The following is a 21,891-nucleotide window of genomic DNA, read 5'->3' on the forward strand; positions in this document are numbered from 1 at the left end:
AGGACTGTTTTTAGCCACTAAGAGATGTCAAATAAAAGGTCATCGGTAAAAGCTCTTCATCCTTCCTTCTCTCCTCTTAACCTCTTCTGCCCTCTTCTCCTGTTCTCAGGCGGTAATCCTCCTCCCTCGGCTCCTCCATCCAGTAGTTCCTCCAGTCAGCCAGGTGGTATGAATGTGCAAGGAAGTCTTCCATCCAGCAGCCCCTACACCATGCCCCCAGAACCAACGCTATCCCAAAATCCTCTTTCCATTATGATGTCCCGCATGTCCAAGTTTGCCATGCCCAGTTCTACACCTCTCTACCATGATGCAATCAAAACCGTGGCCAGCTCTGATGACGACTCGCCGCCTGCTCGATCGCCAAACCTGCCATCTATGAACAACAGCATGCCCGGTAATGTCCATAGGAGTTGATGAATATGCGGTAGTATTATTGGTGTCGTTTTCTGGAGGGCTTTTCCACTAAATCACAGTCTTTTTGTTCTCTTTATAGGTATGGGTGTGAACCATCACCCAGGTCATCCTCGAATGATGACGCCTAACTCTTCTGGCCCCATGCCTTCCCTTAGCCCAATGGGGATGAACACTATGGGCTCCCAGCCACTTTCCCATGGCATGCCAAACCAGATGCCCTCGCCCAATCCCATGGGCCCTAATATGCCTCCTCACTCTGGGCCTATGGGTCCAGGCATGATGCCTCATGGTATTATGATGAACCCGGTCTCACAAGATCCTGGCATGGTCAACAACCAGATGATGTCACAGGGACGTATGGGTCTTCCTCACCGAGGACAGGGCTTCCCCCCTGGACAATCACCTCCACAACAGATCCCCTTTCCTCACAATGGTCCTGGGCACCAGGGTGGCTTTCCTCATGGGATGGGTTTCCAAGGAGAAGGCGGCCCACTGAGCAGGATGAGCAATATGCCTCATGGACCTGGTGGTGAGCCAGTTATGTGTAAACCTAATACTCCAGGAGGCCAGGAGTTTAATAACATGCCGGGTGTCTTCAATGATTCGGATCTACACGAGGTCATGCGACCAGGTGCGTCAGGTATCCCTGAGTTTGACCTCTCTCGAATTATCCCTTCAGAGAAGCCCAGCCAGACTCTTTCCTACTTCCCTCGTGGTGGGGATGCCCCTGGTGGGAAGCCACCACACCCGTCTGGCCCACCTGGCTTTCCCCAAATGCAGGGGATGATGGGTGAGGGCAACCCAAGGATGGGCCTCCCCATGCAGGGAATGGGTGGTCCTCCTGGCCCTGGACATATGGGACCACAGGACATGCCCATGGGTAATCCAGGCCACAACCCTATGAGACCCCCAGGTTTCATGGGTCAGGGTATGATGGGGCCTCAGCACAGGATGTTGTCTCCTGGCCAGCAGCCAGGAATGATGGGAGGCCCTGGAATGATGCAGGGAAAGGATAGGCCGATGTACAACCACCCTGGCCCTGTAGGCTCTCCTAACATGATGATGTCACTACAAGGGATGAGCGGTCCTCAGCAGACTATGATGATGCCCTCTCAGATGAGGCCTCGAGGAATGGCAGCAGATATGGGCATGGGATTTAACCCTGGACCAGGGAACCCTGGGAATTTAATGTTTTGAACCTCCATTACAGTTATCAATTAACAATCGAGAAACTGTTTTAACCTGTGAAATAGCAACCTTCATAATGAAATACAAAAAGAAACTGCGTTCTTAAGCAGATATGTATGGGAACCAGGACATTTTTTTGTGCACATACACACCCTGACCTGGTTGGAACAAGGTTTATAGCTTACACAGCAATGGGTATCCATCACAAACACATGGATGTGTTCACAGGGAATCTTCTCCAATGGTAAAGTCATTTAACAGGTGGAAGTGTGAGAAGCCAATTGTGCTTTCCTCAAAGTTGGGCTCAGGTCCGGCACCATTTGGAAGGTACTTTTTCTCTATCTTGGGAATGTATATGGAATTTACAAGACTGACTCGTGTCAAGGATATTTGCTTGACATTGTGGCATGATGCCACATATAAGTCTACAGCAAACCAAGTATGAACGTTTGGGGGCTTCATTGTACTTTTATACATGGGTGGAAACCAAGAAAGATTGTTGGAAAAAAAAAAAAGTCCAAGAACTGAAAGAACAGACATGAAAATGGAAAAGTCAAGGAACATTTTGTCACAAGGTGCACCGTCTTGGCTATATGTTTACATCTCATCGCATCACTTCCCTCCAAACAGGAAATGCTCTTTATATGTGTGTACTGTACTTGTGTTGTTAAAGGGATTCTACCAGTGATTTCTATAGTTTTTTTTTTCCATCTTCATTTGTAAAGGGGGGATTGAGGTGGTTGTCTGTGGACAGTAGGTGACACAACACCACCACGAAATACTGTGTACTGTGGTGCGTACAGAATATTTTAAATTTAATTTTCTTTGCTACTCCAGTGTATGATAAAACCAAACTAAGACCTCATACAGATCATAGTATTATTAAGAAAAGCACAAACAAGAATTAACTGTAAAGAATAAAGTGTTTTCTTTTCTCCTTTTTTTAATTGTAGAGAAACACTTTGACCGTAAGTAGGAGCAGTAATCAGATTTATGCAGTGTGGTCTCCCGTTCCTGTTTTAGAAACTTCTGTAAGCTGGTCTGGGTACAGGTGAGGGTGACTCTGGAGGGGTGTTTTTGAACCCCGTAAACCAGCACTCAGTTCTGCAGTGACGCTCAGGCTACTGTCTGCATATCCATGTCTGTTTCGACAAGGACTGTCTCTGTTTGCCACCACTGCGGAATACATTGAAAAGATTTCTTTTTTTAAATTGCTTGGCTGTGTACAGCTATACAGTGCAGCGCTGACAACATCAGAGCTACTGGAAAGGTGGGCTTTTACTTTCTTTTTTTTTTGTAGAAAACAAATGATTATTAAAACAAAAACAGAAAAAAAGCTAATAGGTTGTCCTCTTGTCCCTGCCCCTCCTGTGTTGATGCTCGTCATGTGTAACTCCATTGAATTTGGTACTGAACCACTTCCTAAGACTGGGCTGTGGTGTTGGACGACAAATAAAATATATTGTTTGGTATAAAGAGTCTCAATGCCTTTGTGTATATCTCATGGCTCTTTATGGTCTTCCTCTGCCCCCTAGTGGGAATGTAGGTTATTACAATTTGACTACCAGTTGCACAAAACCAATAAGACATGATTTTGGTGATCTGTTATGGTTTGTATTTATGATTTGAGCTAGTATATAACATTTAGCCCATTTTAGAAGTGGTGTAGCAAGTGTTTATGATCTAGTCTGGTACTAAAATGGTTTAAGGTGTAATGTAAATTCCACAAAGTGACCTTTTTTGAGTAATTTAATTCGCATTTAACATGTAATAAGCATACTTCAGGTTGCTTTGGATAAAACCATGTGTAATAATAATGAATTTAAAATAATGAATTTGTGATTACTCATGTACAGCAGCTTCCCAGCTGAATTTATATATATATATATATATATATATATATAATTTTTTTAAAAAAATAATAAAATTATTTTACGATGTAAATGATGGTGAATTTTAACATTTAACAGATTCTATATTACCAGCTTATGGATAGAGGGCAGTCGTGGCCTGATGGAAGGAGTCAGTTGCCGGTTTGATTCTCAAAACGGCAGGAAAATGTAGCTGGGGAAGTGAATGAAAAGTCTTCCACCCTCAATACGCATGACTGAGCTGCCCTTGAGCAAGCCACCTAACCCCCAATCGATCCCTGGGTGCTGCAATGAATGGCTGCCCATTACTCCGGGTGTGTCCAGCATCTGTAATGCGACTGTATATTGGAGAAAAATGGGTAAGTCTGGCTTGAATCTGTGCTGGAAGCGGATCAGTCCTATTATATCTTCAGTTGCTTTTCCCCCCAAGTTCCTTCAATGCATGTTTGCTGTGGTGCTATGAGACAACACGTTGGTGAAGAGTGCCTTCCACTGCAGGGATAATTTTAGCTGAGATTGTTTAACAGCTGCTGCAAGTAGACTAGCTCACTTGTTTGGTCCCTATTTATCTATGAGCAAAAAAATGTGAAGCACTTCAGTGTCAGGATGTCAGCACATGACCTATTAGCTTACGCCAAACACTCTGATGAGGGTGAGTCTTGCTCAACACTACTGACTAGCATGATATTGTAGTGGAGAGTTATTGCGCCATCTTGTGGTAGCGATGCCATGGTTTGTTTGATGTAGTTTGACATAATAGACCGTATTCTTAGCAGCGCCATTTTTAATAGGAATGAACCTGAGGTTGCGTGAGACTCATTGAGTTGTACTGTTTTTGTCTGGTCCTGCCGACGAAAAACTGCAAAAACACTTTTTCAAGAAAGTTCATAAAAAAACGAACAAAAGCAGACATCATAAACAGTGGAAAATTCTAAGTTACGTAGGAGCGTTTTTACAGTGGATGCTGTTGAAAACAAACACTGTAAGTATATCCCTCACAGCCTCGCTTTCATTCCTGTCATGGCGCTGCTCTGAATAAGGTCTATGCCACGTTTTTTAATTTAATTTTTTACTGTATGGATGTTTGTTCGGATGGATTTTATTTCAAAATCTTTATTGAAAAAGAAATCACCCATGCTTGTTAAACTGAAATTATTGTATGCTGGCAATTTTAGATTTTGCAACATCTATCTTTTCTTCATTGTAGGCTACAGTAATAACATTAAACAATCTAGTTACAAATATAGGATAACAAATGCGAACGTGAGTTAAAATGCATAAATTTCATATTTTCAGGCATAATATGTACTATTGGGTTTAGTTGAAGATCTTTTCACAATTTACATCACTCTTTCGCTGTTGGAGTTATTGGATTTTGTCGAATTAGATGGAATTGTTTCTGCAGAGCTGGCCTCTTATGACAGTATTCACAGTAATGTTTCCTTTTTGCAGTACTATTGCATGTCACTATAGTTTCACACATTCAAAAGGGTTTGTGCAGTCACAGTGAGTGTTCAAAAATGCAAAATGTCTGTCAGACTGTTAGTTCTACATCTATTTTCCATTTAAGAACTGCTTTTGACCAAGGTGTGTCGCGTTCCTTTTCTCATCGGCAGTCCAGAATTTTCAGCAAATATATAATCAAGTATATCATAAACATCACCTATAACATCTCATTTGCCAGTAAAAAAAAATCCAAAGTCAGTGAAAACATCTCAATAGTGCATTACTGTTTAGTGCATTATTGGTTAACTTCAAAGTGAAATTGTGGTATAGTCAACAAATTCAAAGAGAAAAAGAAGGCAAATTCAAAATTTCCAATGCATAAGTCATAATGCAGGCGACGAAAGTCGCATTGTTCGCAGTAAGACCGGGAACATGTTTAAAGAATTAGGGGCCAAGCACCGAAGGTTCGTAGGCACCTATTGTATCTGTTCCGGTTCTTATTATTCTTCAGTTTCTTCTTCTTCTTCTTCTTCTTCCAACTGGGCGTCTATGGCAGCCCATAGACCCATTTGCAGGAAAGTTGTTTTGGTTTGACATTCTGATAGAGGACCGTCTTCACATTTAATTACACCAATTTTGGTGTCTCTAACTCATTTCCTCTAGCGCCACCACCAGTCCAAAGTTTCACTTATATTATGCTAATAGCTTTTGAACAGTAAGGCCAACAACATTTTTCCTCTTGTTCCTGAGCTCATGCCGATTCGATTGCACCCTGTGACGTAATTTTTCGTCATAACAAAATGGCCACCATTTTAAATTGTAAAAAAAAAAACTACTTTTGCAAACGGACGGTTTGTCCGATTTTTCACCAAAATTGCACCAGATCATCTCCAGGCAGTGCTGAAAAAAGTTATGGAATTCAAATTGATTTGCGTAACTGATAAACGCGCAAACTAATTTTACGTAGCACTTGCGAAAACACACGTAAGGAAGTATCTTCGCAACGCTTAATCATATTCAGACCAAGCATGACCTGAGGCTACATGCTGCGTTTCGGCGCAGCGCCACCTACTGGTCCGGAGATATGAAAAATTGTTATTTTTGCTCATAACTTCTGAACGGTTTGTCCAAAAATCATAAAAGGAGTCTCGTTAGATTCAGGGCGTCATGCCGAGTCGAGTGATCCAATTTTCCCAGATCGGCCATTTTGGCTGTCGACCATTTTGAATTACGTGCTAAAATGCTGTATTTTTTGAATGCATGAACGAATTGTTGCGAAACTCGGTATGGGTCATCAGTACGATGCCCTAAGAAGCCTGAGAAGTTTCAAAACAGCGCTACCTAGTGGTAAAATAGGTGAAAAACGTCTTTGTGCTTGGCCCCGGTATTGCTGCTTGCAGCTATATTTCCATTTTGATTTCATGTTGACTTTTCAAAAGTTGATGATTTGTCTTTCTATGCATCACTCTCATTATGCATATTATGTGAATTGATATTCTGTCTCTGTCTTTTTGACAGCAATGACACAGACAAGTTAGTGCAAGTGCCAAAGTATAGCATGTTTATGACTAGTCACAGTAGAGTAGACGACCCTTTTCTAGAGATGATCGGTCGGTGCTATACTGCAAGGTCGTCCGGCCTCATGCGGCTGCTGGTCCCGCTGCTCCTGCTAAACCTTCGCTTGTCCTCATCAAATTCCCTGCTGAGAAATGAAGGCGAGGCGCATGAATCAGGCGTCTCTGTGGGCGCTTGCGAGAAGCTCAAGAAGTTGACCCCTAGGTAGTCTTGACCTCGGTGGCGTTCGGTAACCATGTTTGCCGAGTTCTGTTGGTGCACCAGTCGGTCGTGAAACGGCGGACAGGTTGGATGTATAAGCGAGTGTGCGTGTGTCTGGATAGTAGGGGAAGACGGTGGCGATGTCAGGCACTGGTTGAAGTCGGGAGGTGGAGTGCAGGCTCGGTTTGGCGTGGGCGGGTTTGGAGAGACTGCAGCCACGGTGGACGGCGCGATCGCTCGTCGTTTGGAAGTCTTATAATCGTGTAGCCACCTCTTGCACTGCTTCCACGCCAAATGATACAGTTCCACGACACTGAGAAACAGAGACACGGCGGCTACCGCCAGCATGAACACAATGAACACGTTCTTCTCCGTAGGTCGTGAGATGTAGCAGTTGACCGCATGTGGACACGGAGGAGCCTTACACACGTAGAGCGCATTGAGGAAGACTCCGTAGATCAGATACTGGACTATGATGAAGACCACCTCCATTACGAAGCGGATGAGGATACTAAGTACGTAAGTTTGTAGCAAAGCTCCCTTCAACCGCACCTTCCCACCTCCACCTTCATCCTCCTTCCCACAGTCCTTGTCTTTTTCTGGGTACTTCTCGCCATCTCCGTCTTCCTGCTCTTTCCGCTTCTTTTCCTCGCTGCGGACGCTGTGCATGGCGTGTCCCATGTAGATGAGAGACGGCGTGGACACGAACACTATCTGGAGCACCCAGTAGCGTATATGCGCGATGGGAAACGCTCGGTCGTAACAAACGTTCTCACACCCGGGCTGCTCCGTGTCGCAGGTGAAGTCTTCCTGCTCGTCGCCCCACGAGGACTCAGCAGCTGTTCCCAGGACCAGGATCCGGAAGATGAAAAGAATGGTGAGCCACACCTTTCCCACCGAAGTCGAATGTTCCTGGACTTCTTCTAGAAAGTTCCCCAGCAGACTCCAGTCAGCCATGACTAGTCAGGAGAGCCTGAGAAAAAGAGGTAGTGTGAAATGAAGGGAGCGGGATAGCATACTATACTCGTACTGTTTCTGTTAAAGTAGGATATGGGAAAAATAATAGTAGTAGTATGCAAGTATGCTATTTCGAATTCAACCATAGTTTGTATAATCATGCCAGCCTCTGCCTAGTGCCTTCTCATGCTATTCTAAAACAAGGACAAGGATGTCAAACTTGCAGAGACTGTATATTTGGGTTGTGTTTGTGTTCTTCGATACAAACTTTTCCCACACACTCAAGTGCTGGGAGTCTGGGAAAAACGGGCCAAAAGAATTTCAAGGAACCTACAGCTAAAAATAAGTGATGAATTTGTTTTTCTGGGATGTTTCCTGTTATCATTCTAAAGCCATATGTATGTTTGCTCATAGCAACATTCCCCATTATTGAATTTATTTTGGCATATTAAAATCCAATAGATGTGTTTAAACAGTAGTAAACAACATTGTGCTGCATTCGTTTTTTGTGAAGACTTTAGCACAATAGCATCACAGTTCAGCTGCTAAAGCTTATCAAATGTAAATGTCATGGGAAAAGTTCCATTTGTCCTTTAGGGCAGGGTGTTGCTGGACAAACATGTTTATTGTGTAGCTTTTTTGACTTAGTCTCTCTGTTCTGTCCTTTTATACCAATTACCAATTATTCAGTGTAACAATATTGCTTATTTCTCTGAGTCTCTCTGTGTCTCTCTCTCTCTCTCTCTCTCTCTCTCTCTCTCTCTCTCTCTCTCTCTCTCTCTCTCTCTCTCTCTCTCTCTCTCTCTCTCTCGCACTCACTCACTCTTACACTTACTCACTCCCTCACTCACTCATTCTCTCACTCACTCACACACACACACACACACACATACTCTCACACTCAATCACACTCTCGCACTCACTCACTCTCATACTCTCTCACTCAATCACTCACTCACTCTCATACTCACTCACTCACACTCTCATTTACATTCTCACTCACACTCACTCAATCACTCACTCACTCACTCATACTCACTCACTCAATCACTCACTCACTCACTCACACTCTCACTCACTCTCTCACTCAATCACTCACACTCACTCACTCTCATACTCGCTCTCTCACTCAATCACTCACACTCACTCACTCTCATACTCGCTCTCTCACTCACTCTCATACTCACTCACTCACATACTCGCTCTCTCACTCAATCACTCACTCTCATACTCACTCTCATACTCGCTCTCTCACTCACTCTCATACTCACTCACTCACACTCTCATTTACATTCTCACTCACACTCACTCAATCACTCACTCACTCACACTCTCACACTCACTCACTCATACTCACTCACTCAATCAATCAATTCAATTCAATTCAATATAGCTTTATTAGCATGACTGTGTAACACAATGTTGCCAAAGCATCAACATATTATATATAAATAATAGAACAAACACACAGAACATATATGTACAGATCATGTCATATATAGCATGGTAAATAAATAAACACAGTATATATTAAGAAATGAATAAATACAATTAGCTGTCTCTGGCCTTGTGAATAGCTAACACATATTTAATCATATTACAATCACTCACTCTCATACTCACTCACTCACACTCTCATTTACATTCTCACTCACACTCACTCAATCACTCACTCACTCACACTCTCACACTCACTCACTCTCACACTCACTCACTCATACTCACTCACTCAATCAATCACTCACTCTCATACTCACTCTCATACTCGCTCTCTCACTCACTCTCATACTCACTCACTCACACTCTCATTTACATTCTCACTCACACTCACTCAATCACTCACTCACTCACTCACTCTCATACTCGCTCTCTCACTCAATCACTCACACTCACTCACTCTCATACTCGCTCTCTCACTCACTCTCATACTCACTCACTCACACTCTCATTTACATTCTCACTCACACTCACTCAATCACTCACTCACTCACACTCTCACACTCACTCACTCATACTCACTCACTCAATCAATCACTCACTCTCATACTCACTCTCATACTCGCTCTCTCACTCACTCTCATACTCGCTCTCTCACTCAATCACTCACACTCACTCACTCTCATACTCGCTCTCTCACTCACTCTCATACTCACTCACTCACACTCTCATTTACATTCTCACTCACACTCACTCAATCACTCACACTCACTCACTCTCATACTCGCTCTCTCACTCACTCTCATACTCACTCACTCACACTCTCATTTACATTCTCACTCACACTCACTCACTCACTCACTCACACTCACACTCACTCACTCATACTCACTCACTCAATCAATCACTCACTCTCATACTCACTCTCATACTCGCTCTCTCACTCACTCTCACACTCACTCACTCTCTCACTCACTCTCATACTCACTCACTCACTCTCATACTTACTCACTCACTCAATCAATCACTCACTCTCATACTCACTCTCATACTCGCTCTCTCACTCACTCTCATACTCGCTCTCTCACTCAATCACTCACACTCACTCACTCTCATACTCGCTCTCTCACTCACTCTCATACTCACTCACTCACACTCTCATTTACATTCTCACTCACACTCACTCAATCACTCACTCAATCACTCACACTCACTCACTCTCATACTCGCTCTCTCACTCACTCTCATACTCACTCACTCACACTCTCATTTACATTCTCACTCACACTCACTCACTCACTCACTCACACTCACACTCTCACACTCACTCACTCATACTCACTCACTCAATCAATCACTCACTCTCATACTCTCTCTCACTCACTCTCACACTCACTCACTCTCTCACTCACTCTCATACTCACTCACTCACTCTCATACTTACTCTCTCACTCACTCACTCGCATACTCACTCACTCACTCACATACTCACTCTCATACTCACTCACTCACTCTCTCACTCACTCTCATACTCACTCACTCACTCACTCACTCACTCACTCACACTCTCACTCACTCACACTCTCACTCACTCACTCAATCACTCACTCACTCACACTCTCACTCACTCTGTCACTCATACTCACTCACTCACTCTCTCTCTCACTCTCATACTCACTCACTCAATCACTCACTCACTCACACTCTCACTCACTCTGTCACTCATACTCACTCACTCACTCTCTCTCTCACTCTCATACTCACTCACTCAATCACTCACTCACTCACACACACTCTCTCTCTCTCTCTCTCTCTCTGTCTCTCTCTGCCGTCAGAGTCTCAGTCCTCCAGGGGGTTTACGGAAAGAGGGAGCCCAAAATAATCTCATCACTTTAACATGAGAACTTGGGAAAGACTGTGTGTTTGAGCAGTTTGTCTGTGGGAAGCATTAAAAAAGTATAACACTGTGTAAACAGACCTTATTCTGATTCACATTATTTTAAGAAAATGTTTCAGCAAGGAGGGAGGTGTTTATCTTTATCGGCTGGCTCCTCTAATCTAACCACACACAGAATGAACTTATTGCTTTATAACTGATTTGGTGTGTGTGGTCCATGAGCGCGCACACCTCTGGTTGCAGTTTCGCTCGTCGCCAGAGGGGGCGTAGTTCTGCAAAAACTCAGAGACTTGTGCAATGCTCTTTTAAATTATTAATATAGACAGATATTTATTTTCTATATTTTATTATAACAATTGGCATGCTTTCATTTATTATGCCTGAACATAATTACGTCCTTATATGCATGATTTAGGCTACATGTGTGTATAATCAGACTTGCATGCATTTATTATTTATTATTCTGGAATACATGATGATTTTTCATTTGTGGCATTGAGAAGTCAAACCTATTTTTGTAGAATGGCTGTAAGATAAGAAAGATAATACAATAATTTTAATTAAAATTAGATGTTTTATTATTGATCAATAAATGGGAAAATGTACAGTCATCTGGTCATTATCCAAAAATAACCCTGATAGATGACCATCTGTTGCATAGTTTACTATATGTTCAGATTTATTGTTATATATTCAGAATTTATATAATTATTTCCTGTTTGCTATGTATTGTAATGTTATCAACAAATACCAGGAAGGGCAGTTTGGCATCAGATGTGGGAACCATGTCTTTAAAGACAGACTGAATGTGGTGGAGTCTCTATATAAGAGTCTCGCTCCCCTCCTCTTTAAGGAAACAATCTTAAACAATATAATTTCCCTCTTACAAGGCACTTTGAAAGGAAACTGACTGGGTTCAAGTCACTGGGGCCAAAGAGGTTAACGGCACATGTAAAAGACTGTGTGTATTCAGTCATTCAGTTCAAATGTTTTACTAATGTTAGTTATATTTATTTTATTTTTAATATAATATAATATATGATATAATATATTTATTTTATTTTTTAAATTTTGAATAACATAATATAGAAGTTATTATTTAATTTTTTTAATTATTTTTTTTTTTAGCATAATATAATGTAATATAATAGTAATATAATGTAATGATTTCCCAAACTGGGGTTAGTGAGTTGAAGCTTTTAAATAAATTAATCATTTTTAAAATGAAAACATTGCAAATATTAACATTTGTTAATTAACATTAATTATGATTGTCATGATTATGTCATGATTATATCATGTCATGAGACTATTAAATCAGAGAACGATTGAAATCTGTTTTTAAAATTTTAATTGTTAAAGGGATAGTTCACTTTGAAATTATTTTTTGGTATGTTTTAGCTTACCTCAAGGGCATCCAAGATGTAGGTGTCTTTGTTTTCACAGTATTTTCAATTCTGATATTTTTAGGTCAAACCGTTTGTGTCTGTCAGTCATATAATGGAGGTCTATGGTCACCATCTCAAAAAGCATGCACAGAGAAGTCCAAATTAAACATGATTTAAATGACTCGTAGATGTAAGTACACATTGATGGCCTAAGACACGAAACGAGCGGTTTGTGTGAGAAAATTAACAGTTTTTATATCGTTTTTACCTCATGTAACCACAGCCACGTCCAAGTGAGCTGAGGGCGCGGGCGCTTCGTTCTGCGCAAGCGCCGGAAGTGATCTCTCCCTTTTGTACGTCACTCATAAACACTCGTTTTGTGTCTTAGGCCATCAATGTGTATTTATATTTACACGTCATTAAATCATGTTTAATTTGGACTTCTCTGTGCATGCTCTTTGAGGTGGTGACCATAGACCTCCATTATATGACTGACAGACAAGAACGGTTTGACCTAAAAATAACAAAATTGAAAAGACACCTACATCTCGGATGCCCTTGAGGTAAGCTAAAACATACCAAAAATTAATTTCAAAGTGAACTATCCCTTTAAACTTAGGGTGTATTTCAGCGAACACAATTTTGGGATATGATAAATGATATATTAAATAATATGATCTGTGATTTTCACAACATATTGTTTCAAAGCTGTATCTTAGCTGTATTTAATCTTAGCTGTATTTATTTTTGCCAAGTTATCTTAACGTGTTAGTTTAATGCTACTGGCAAGTAAAGTAAATTATTTGTGCACCTAATTGAAGCTTATGCAAAGTTGCAAACCAGACATTTGTCTGTGGGTTTTGTTGCAGGGATGTTTTTAGGTGATTTGAAAAGTAGGCAATGGGTCCGCAAACTGTACATCAACAGTCTACTGTATGTGAACGTTTCTCAGCGCTATTTCTGTGTCAGTGAAACTTTCAGGAGGAAGGTGGTGCGACCTACTCCCTTCTCTACTTGTTTACCCGAGGAAGGGAGAACAATGTGGGAGTTTTTTTTTTGTGGTTTTTGCGGCGGGGCATCTCGAGATAGAGCTGGTAAACAGCCATCAAGAAGAGAACCATGCTCTTCCGGTCTCGGTTTGAGTCAGCACTGTGGCAGACGGCGCAAAGCCTGCTCGCTACATAGATGTGGAGTTCAACGTCAATAGCAAGGCAAATAGAGTTGTGAATGTATAAAATACAGTCTAAATTGAGCTTTCTTTTAATGGAGTGGATTCAACAACTAAGCCATTATTGCAAAATGAATCCAGGCATGGTGATAAGGGGTCTCGAATCACTCTGAAGGTGTTTATTTTGTGATAATGTCACATCAGGCTGGCTGTGTTTTATCCCGCTTGTTTGAGTGACACAGAAAAAGATTAATCTCACACAAGTAACCAGTGATATTTCTTCTTTCTCTTTTAGTTTCAGTGAGAAGTCTTAACATGACATTCTGTGTGATTGTATGTACTTATTTATTCATGCATTCCTTTGTTTGTATGTTTTATTTGTTTTTATTCATCAGGTAACACTTTAAAATAAGGTTCATTAGTTAATCTTAATGTATTAACTAACATGAACTAATCATGAGCAATACTTTTGTTACTGTATTTGTTGATCTTTGTTAACGTTAAATAATAAAAATACAGATGTTCATTGTATGTTCATGTTAGTTCATATTCATGTTAAAACAAATGGTCACCACCTCAAAGAGCATGCACAGAGAAGTCCAAATTAAACATGATTTAATGACTCGTAGATGTAAGTACACATTGATGGCCTAAGACAAGAAACGAGCAGCTTGTGTGAGAAAACGAACAGTATTTATATCATTTTTACCTCTGTAACCACAGCCACAAAGAGCCCGTGCCCTCAGATCACTTAGACGTGGCTGTGTAACGGTAAAAACGATATAAATACTGTTAGTTTTCTCACACAAACCGCTCGTTTCGTGTATTAGGCCATCAATGTGTACTTACATTTACGAGTCATTAAATCATGTTTAATTTGGACTTCTCTGTGCATGCTCTTTGAGGTGGTGACCATAGACCTCCATTATATGACTGACAGACAAGAACGGTTTGACCTAAAAATATCAAAATTGAAACTACTGCGGAAACAAAGACACCTACATCTTGGATGCCCTTGAGGTAAGCTAAAAATTAATTTCGAAAGTGAACTATCCCTTTAACATTAACTTATTTATTTGTTATATTTACTTAATTGTTTTTTTTTTTAATTTGCATTTATTTATTTTTTATATAAAACAATTTTTTGTGTGTGTTTTGTAAGTTTCAGATCTTTTGACAATACAACGGAACAATTAGTTAACTGTCTTCCAGATCCTGGAAGTGAAATCCTGAAGTTTCCCGATCAGCACAGAGAGGATGAGTATTATATTGTTGAGATTCATCTCTGAACAGATGGACAGTGTCTGGTTTACAGTCCAGAAAATCTAGCAGAAGATGAGCTGCGGGAGTGTTTCCAGAAGAATGGGTGTGTGTGTGTGTGCATAAGTGTGTGATCAGCCATTTAATGCAGCTGACAGCGTGACTGAAATAACTTGATGACATTTGGAAACTAAAAACAGCAAAAGGAGCAGCTAGGCTAAGCTTTAGAGATTGAATTCTGCCATCGAATCGTCCCTGACGAGTCCGTTCAAGGCTCTCATTATGTGTGTATTCAGAGACGCTCTCCTAACCATCATGACCCTTCATTCATCAGGCTTTTCCTATTAGTTCCCAGCTTGTTCATTTATTAGAGAGACCAAATATTGATCTGCAGCCAAAGTCTGTAAGGTTAGATTAAATGAGATAGTTAGATCAGTCAAGCACCTATTGAATTTCATATATTCATATTCAAAATTCAACTCCTTAAACTAATTAAATTCAGGAAGGCGTGTGTGTGCGCATGTGTGTGTGCGTGTGTGTGTATGTATGTATGAATGTATATAGGGATGGGCAACGATTAATCGCGATTAATCACATCCAAAATAAAAGTTTGTGTTTACATGATATATGTATTATGTGATATATATACTGTATATATATATATATATATATATATATATATATATGTATATATATATATATATATATATGTGGTGTGTATAATTATTTTGTATATATAAATACTAACACATGCATGTATATATATTTAAGAAAAATGCGTTCTTAATATATCAAATATTTATATTTATACATAATATTAATTACGTATAAATATATATAAAGTATATACATGCAAATATTTCTTAAATATATACGTGCATGTGTGTGTATTTAAATATACAAAATAATTGTACACACCACACACACATATATTACATAAACACAAACTTTTATTTTGGATGCGATTAATCACGATTAATCGTTGCCCATCCCTAGTATATACACATATATAAACACACATACATATACGTACATATATACAGTATATATACAGTATATATATATATATACTGTATATATGTATGTGTGTGTGTTTATATATATATATATATATATATATATATATATATACATGCATACATACACACTGTAAAAATATATTGTTGGTTTAACTTAAAAAATTAAGTAACCTGGTTGCCTTAAAAAAAAAGGGAGTTAATACAATGAAGGAGATCGATTTAATCACCAGAAACTCAAAATAATGAGTTATCTGAACTAAATAAATTATTTAAGTTGATTTGACAAAAGAAAAAATGTTGTGATTACAAATCTTGAAAATATTTTTTTACAGTGATACATATATATATACAGATACATATATACACACATATGTTGTGTTTGTATACATATACATATAAATACATACACATACACATATATTCTCTGGCAACAAATAACAGATGAACACCTTATGGGACTCGAGACCTTTAAGAGAAAGATTTGTCAGTGATATTTCATCAGATTTACAGTGTATGAAAGGTCAGCGATACAATCTATAAAAACCTCTGCATTAAAGGCTTCATCTTCAGTGTTTTATCAAGAAGTAAATCAGGCCAAGATTTTTCAGCTGGTTAAACCGACAATTAGCAAGAGGAGAAGCTACACCTTACTAACTGAAAATAATGAATAAGTGTGTGTGTGTGTGTGAATCTAACTGTTTTCATACCTTTAAACAGTTGACAGGTGTCTCTTAAAGATCAGACAGGAGTGTGTTTGTCTCTGTAGACTGATGGGTAAAGACTTGGCTGTTTAGTAATAACGCTTGACAGATTCTTGTTCGCTCTGTCTCTTTCCCCGAGAACCCTTGCTGTCTCTTCTGCCTTTAGGATGTGGGATTAGTTGCCAGAACCACTTGGCGGTCTGACAGTCGCAGATCCTCAGAGACCTCCGAGCTTCAGCAGAAGCTTCACTTTGATATATGGTCCTGTTCGTATGTTCTCTGTGATTTAACGCCTGAGGTCGAGCGTCTCGGATCAAAAGATCCGCGCTGAACAATCTGGATCAGAGTCAGGCCGTTGATGCTTTCTTATTGGTGTGGACGTCGAAGAGCTGAAGGTACGTTGACGCCTCAGCGTGATATGCTTCCTCTTTTCCCTGTCGTATCTTCCTGACAGGGCCGAGTTGTGGACGCAAGGCCGTTTGCAGACAGATCGCTTGCTGTCAGTATAATCCACAGGCTGATGGCGAAAATGGACTCTTTATTACTCTGGCTGACAAAAAGAAATCTGTCTCCTTCAACCATAAAGCATGAATAGATGGATGAAGCACTGCAGTAGCTTTGAGATACTGTAGGAAAGATGAATGTCTTTATGGATGGTCAACTTTGTTGTTTCCGCCCAATAAAGAAACCTTCTGATACATAGTGTAAAACAAGCAAATCAATTCAGTCTTCCTTTAGATGAAGTCCTTGTCCTCTCGGTGTCATTTCCAGGGGACGACAGATTACAGACGTGCTGATAACCAGAAACAGCTGCTAGCAGGCCGACCACCGTCATGAACCATCTGGAAGTGCCCTCATTCTCCAAGGGCATGTTAAGAAATACCAACAGAGCCGTTCCACCTCCTTTCCCTCCCTTTCCTTCTACTCCTCTTTCTCCTCTCCTCTCACAATGCTTCCCTGCCACTCTATTTTAGTTGGAGGAATATCTCATCATCAGGAAGGAAAGTGAGATTGTATTGAGAAACAATGGGGATTGGACTCAGGCTTGTGGTCTCATGGTAATTATTCAGAGCTAGAAGTTTCATGTGACTTGTTGCTTTCAGCTTTACTTATGTGCAAAACCAAGTTTTATTATTCGGTTTTATCAGAAACTAGCATGCACTATTTTCGACAGATTATACTCGACCATTATACCTTAGTATTTTATAGCAACACATTTTTTGTGTGTTAAAAATTCTTAGTTTCACTGTAAAAAATATTTTCATGATTTGTAATCACAACACTTTCTTTTGTCAAATCAACTTAAATAATTTATGTAGTTCAGATAACACAATATTTTGGGTTTCTGGTGATTAAATCAATCTCCTTCATTGTATTAACTCAATTTTTCTCTTTCAGTGAACTTAAAATTTTAAGGCAACCAGTTTACTTAATTTTTTAAGTTAAACCAACAATATTCTTTTACAGTAGAAATTCCCTGTGATTTCTTCTGCATTCTAATTTTTATTTATTTTTTTAAAAGAAGTATCTTATGCTCACCAAGGTTGCACTTAGTTATTCAAAACTACAATAAAACAGGAATATTGTAAAATGTTTTCACAATTTAAAATGCCTGTTTTCTATTTGAATATATTTCAAACTGTGATGCAAAGCTGAATTTTCATAATCTTTACTTCAGTCTTCAATGTCACATGATCCTTCAGAAATCGGATTTGCGGATTTTGGTGTCTAACATTTTGAAGCACAAATGTCTTCACTGTCACTTTTGATCAATTAAATGCATTCTTGCATGAATTGTAATGAGTAAGAAAAAAAAACATTGTATGGGGATCGTTTGAAATATTTTATCATGCTGTTTTTTGTTTATAATCAGTTCATCATCAGTATAATCAAGGTTAAGAAAGCCCATCAAGTATCAACGTGACTTCAATACCTGCCAAGCTGTTGAAAGTGCCTTGTGGTCTCTAAAATCAAGCTCAAATGAAGTTATGAGGATTTTGAGGACAGTTTGAGGATCCAACAGAGATATGAGGTTTAGCCAAATAGGTTTCATTGATTAAATATATTTGCAAAACCCACAAACAATAATAATGATTTATGGAAAAAATTAAGTTTTCTGAACAATATTTTCAACTTTGTTAATTCATATAGTAAATGTCTTATTGTTTTCCCATTAGAGTGTACTTATAATCATTTTTAAAATAAATATCTATATTTCTCCTCATTGTAATGCGGATACATAAATCCTTCCCGGTCTCTAACAGAACATGCGGGATTTACTTATCCATCAAAGCCATTACAATGCTTCTAATCGCCTCCCTCACAACCTTTTTAAAAAAGTAAGATGGCACACTACCAGCTCGACAACAAATATCTCTTTATAATCCTTCACTCTTATGAGTGATGCAGGCACATGACGCTTGCTCAGACATGGTATTGGCAATGGGACAGTGAAGAGACCCACCATGTGACCAAACTAGCTTTGGGCCACTGTTGAGTTTCATCAGTTTGGAGTTTGGTTTCTTTGTTTCTGTTTCTGACACTCACAGTGAAATGTATTCAGGAATGGGATCTCTAATTAAACATGTTTATCAGTTTATAAATCACAGAAGTATTATTAAAGGGTTAGTTCACCCAAAAATGAAAATTCTGTCAGTATTTACTCACCCTCATGTTGTTCAGAACATGAATTAAGATATTTTTGATGAAATCTGAGAGCTGGATCACTCCTCCATACTAGTCCATAGGCATCTTGAGGGATTGAAACTTGCCGGCCTTGAAAAGTTATTAAAGACATTGTTAAATAGTCCAAGTGACTACAGTGGCTCAATCTTAAGTTTATCAAACGACGAGAACACTTTTTGTGCGCAAAAAAACCCAAACATAAATAACGACTTTATTTCAACTATTCACTTCCTTCTCTCTTGGCCTCGAGTCAGGTTACTAAAACAGCGTAAGCTTCTGTTGTTGTACGTCACACGCATCACACACATGACCAGCGTCGGCCAATAGTGAGCTCTATGCTATCACACTACGTTAACTGACTAGAGGCGCATAGAGAAGGAAGTGAATAGTTGAAATAAAGTCATTATTAGGGCCCAAGCCCTGAAAGGGCGAAGGCCCTATTGTTTTCCTAAGGATTATTAGGGCCCAAGCCCTGAAAGGGCGAAGGCCCTATTGTTTTCCTTAGGATTATTATTATTATTATTATTATTATTATTTATACGACTATTCGGGCACTTTTGGGGCCCTTAACATGCTCAAAAACTCTTGAAACTTAGCACACGGGTCAGAACCCGCGGCCATCAGGGCCGGGCTGAAGATGGTACCCGGGCGTGGCAGGGGGGCTAGACAGCGCCCCCTGGAACGGGGTCCGAAAACTTGGTCCATAACTCAAACACGCTTGCATGTAATAATATGAAACTCGGTGCACATATAGATCTCATCGTTCATATATACCTCAAACTATTACTTTTTACCCCAGCCCAACAGGAAGTCGGTTACTTAGGGTTGTTCATAAAACACTCGCAATGGAATTTGAAGTACTACTCCTAGAGAATTCAAACACACGGCACGAAACTCGGTCAGCATGAAGTCAAGGCATTGACGATGAAAGTTTGCGAGGGGATTTTTGATATCTCGAACGGTTTGGCCATGGCGAGGAAACGAAATTATGGCGAGAAACGTGAAACAGGAAGTGTGTTATAACTTCAGCATACATTAACTGATCTTGATGAAACTTCAGCAGTATGTTCGCTGTAAGAGGACGATCACATGGATGTGACTATTGTGAGTCAGAGTTATAGCGCCACCAACTGGTAGCAGGAAGTGTGTCACTTTCAAAATGCTTTGAACTCACCCTTTTATTTTTACCCGATGTGCTTCAAACTTAATCTGTATAATGTAAATACATAGCAGAAGAAGACCTGTGAATGGATTCTTGATATCTTTGATACTGTTGCCGTGGCAACGCATCAAACTTTAAAATTCTTTTTTTTTATGATTTTGAGACTCTTAGCGGCTTTTGGGGCCCTTAACGGATTTGAAAACTCTTGAAACTTTGCACACAGGTCAGATCCCACAGCCATCAGAGCCGGGCTGAAGATGGTACCTGGGTGTGGCAGGGGGGCTAGACAGCGCCCCCTGGAACGGGGTCCGAACACTTGGTCCATAAATCAAACACGCTTGCGTGTAATAATATGAAACTCGGTACACATGTTGATCTCATCGTTTCATCTATACCTCACGCTCTTACTTTTTACCCCAGCCAAACAGGAAGTCGGCTATTGAGGTTTGTTTGTAAAACGCTCGCAATGGAATGTGCAATACTCCTCCTAGAGAATTCAAACACACGGCACGAAACTCGGTCAGCATGAAGTCAAGGCATTGAGGATGAAAGTTTGCGAGGGGATTTTTGATATCTCGAACGGTTTGGCCGTGGCGAGGAAACAAAATTATGGCGAGAAACGTGAAACAGGAAGTGTGTTATAACTTCAGCATAGATTAACTGATCTTGATGAAACTTCAGCAGTGTGTTCGCTGTAAGAGGACGATCACGTGGATGTGACTATTGTGAGTCAGAGTTATAGCGCCACCAACTGGCAGCAGGAAGTGTGTCACTTTCAAACTGCTTTGATATCACCCTCTTATTTTTAACCGATTTGCTTCAAACTTCATCTGTATAATGTAAAAATACAGCAGATGTAGACCTGTGAATGGATTCTTGATATCTTTGATACTGTTGCTGTGGCAACAAATCAAACTTTAACATTCTTTTTTGATACTTTTGGGACTCTTAGCATGCTTGAAATTGCTTGAAACAGATAGATACAGATAGCTCGACAGATACATCACATTTATTAGCCAGTAGGCATGTGCAACTTTGGCAAAAGATTAAAGTAATGTCAAAAAAGTAAACAGTAAACACTAAAAGCCTCATATCTTCTAAAAATGTAATTATACATCATTTGTTTCTAAATTAAATTATACAAATATTATAATTAAACCAGTTTTTCCCTTTTTTCATTTAAGAATTATGTTTACGTTCAAAAACAGCCAGAAAGGTTTTAAAATTCAGAAGAAGAAAAAATAATCTGAGTCATACGTAGTGCTATACTGCCCTCTTGTGTTCAATATCAGGTAGGCCTATTGTGTATATTCCCACCGGTTAATCAACGTGTGACTCCGCTGGGACTCGGGAACTTTTAAATCGCTTACTTAAAACCGAAAGTCAAAATACAGATATCCGCACAAGACATTAATGTTGTGGAGTAGAGCGAGCATTTTAAATAAATTCCTATTAAGTAGGATTGAACTAAACAGAATGAACGTTCACTCTGTTCTGCTGGTTCCTCGCTGTTGGCGCGCAC

General features: G+C 39.7%; 3 protein-coding genes across 5 annotated transcripts in view; 2 read left to right on the forward strand and 1 right to left on the reverse strand.

Annotated features, from left to right (window-relative positions):
• bcl9 (BCL9 transcription coactivator) overlaps nt 1-3,083 on the forward strand; it is a 114,730-nt gene extending 111,647 nt beyond the window's left edge. For all 3 annotated transcript variants that reach the window (XM_039688238.2, XM_039688254.2, XM_039688229.2), the window contains 2 exons: nt 110-394; nt 494-3,083. In XM_039688238.2, the coding sequence (XP_039544172.2) occupies nt 110-394; nt 494-1,611 (1,403 nt within the window). In that variant the 3' untranslated portion in view covers nt 1,612-3,083. The remainder of the gene's footprint in view (nt 1-109; nt 395-493) is intronic.
• A 1,847-nt stretch (nt 3,084-4,930) lies between these two features.
• gja5b (gap junction protein, alpha 5b) lies at nt 4,931-17,474 on the reverse strand. Its single transcript, XM_039688306.2, has 2 exons — nt 16,529-17,474; nt 4,931-7,668 (listed from the first exon to the last, which is right to left on the reverse strand). The coding sequence occupies exon 2, from the start codon at nt 7,650-7,652 to the stop codon at nt 6,537-6,539; it is 1,116 nt and encodes a 371-aa protein (XP_039544240.2). The 5' UTR covers nt 7,653-7,668; nt 16,529-17,474; the 3' UTR covers nt 4,931-6,536.
• A 16-nt stretch (nt 17,475-17,490) lies between these two features.
• gja8b (gap junction protein alpha 8 paralog b) overlaps nt 17,491-21,891 on the forward strand; it is a 36,461-nt gene continuing 32,060 nt past the window's right edge. Inside the window, exon 1 of the mRNA XM_089132046.1 lies at nt 17,491-17,580. The gene's annotated coding sequence lies outside the window, so the exon portion shown is untranslated. The remainder of the gene's footprint in view (nt 17,581-21,891) is intronic.

The sequence above is a fragment of the Pimephales promelas genome, chromosome 6 (genome assembly GCF_988280905.1).
Source record: "Pimephales promelas chromosome 6, fPimPro1.hap1.1, whole genome shotgun sequence".
Taxonomy (NCBI): domain Eukaryota; kingdom Metazoa; phylum Chordata; class Actinopteri; order Cypriniformes; family Leuciscidae; genus Pimephales; species Pimephales promelas.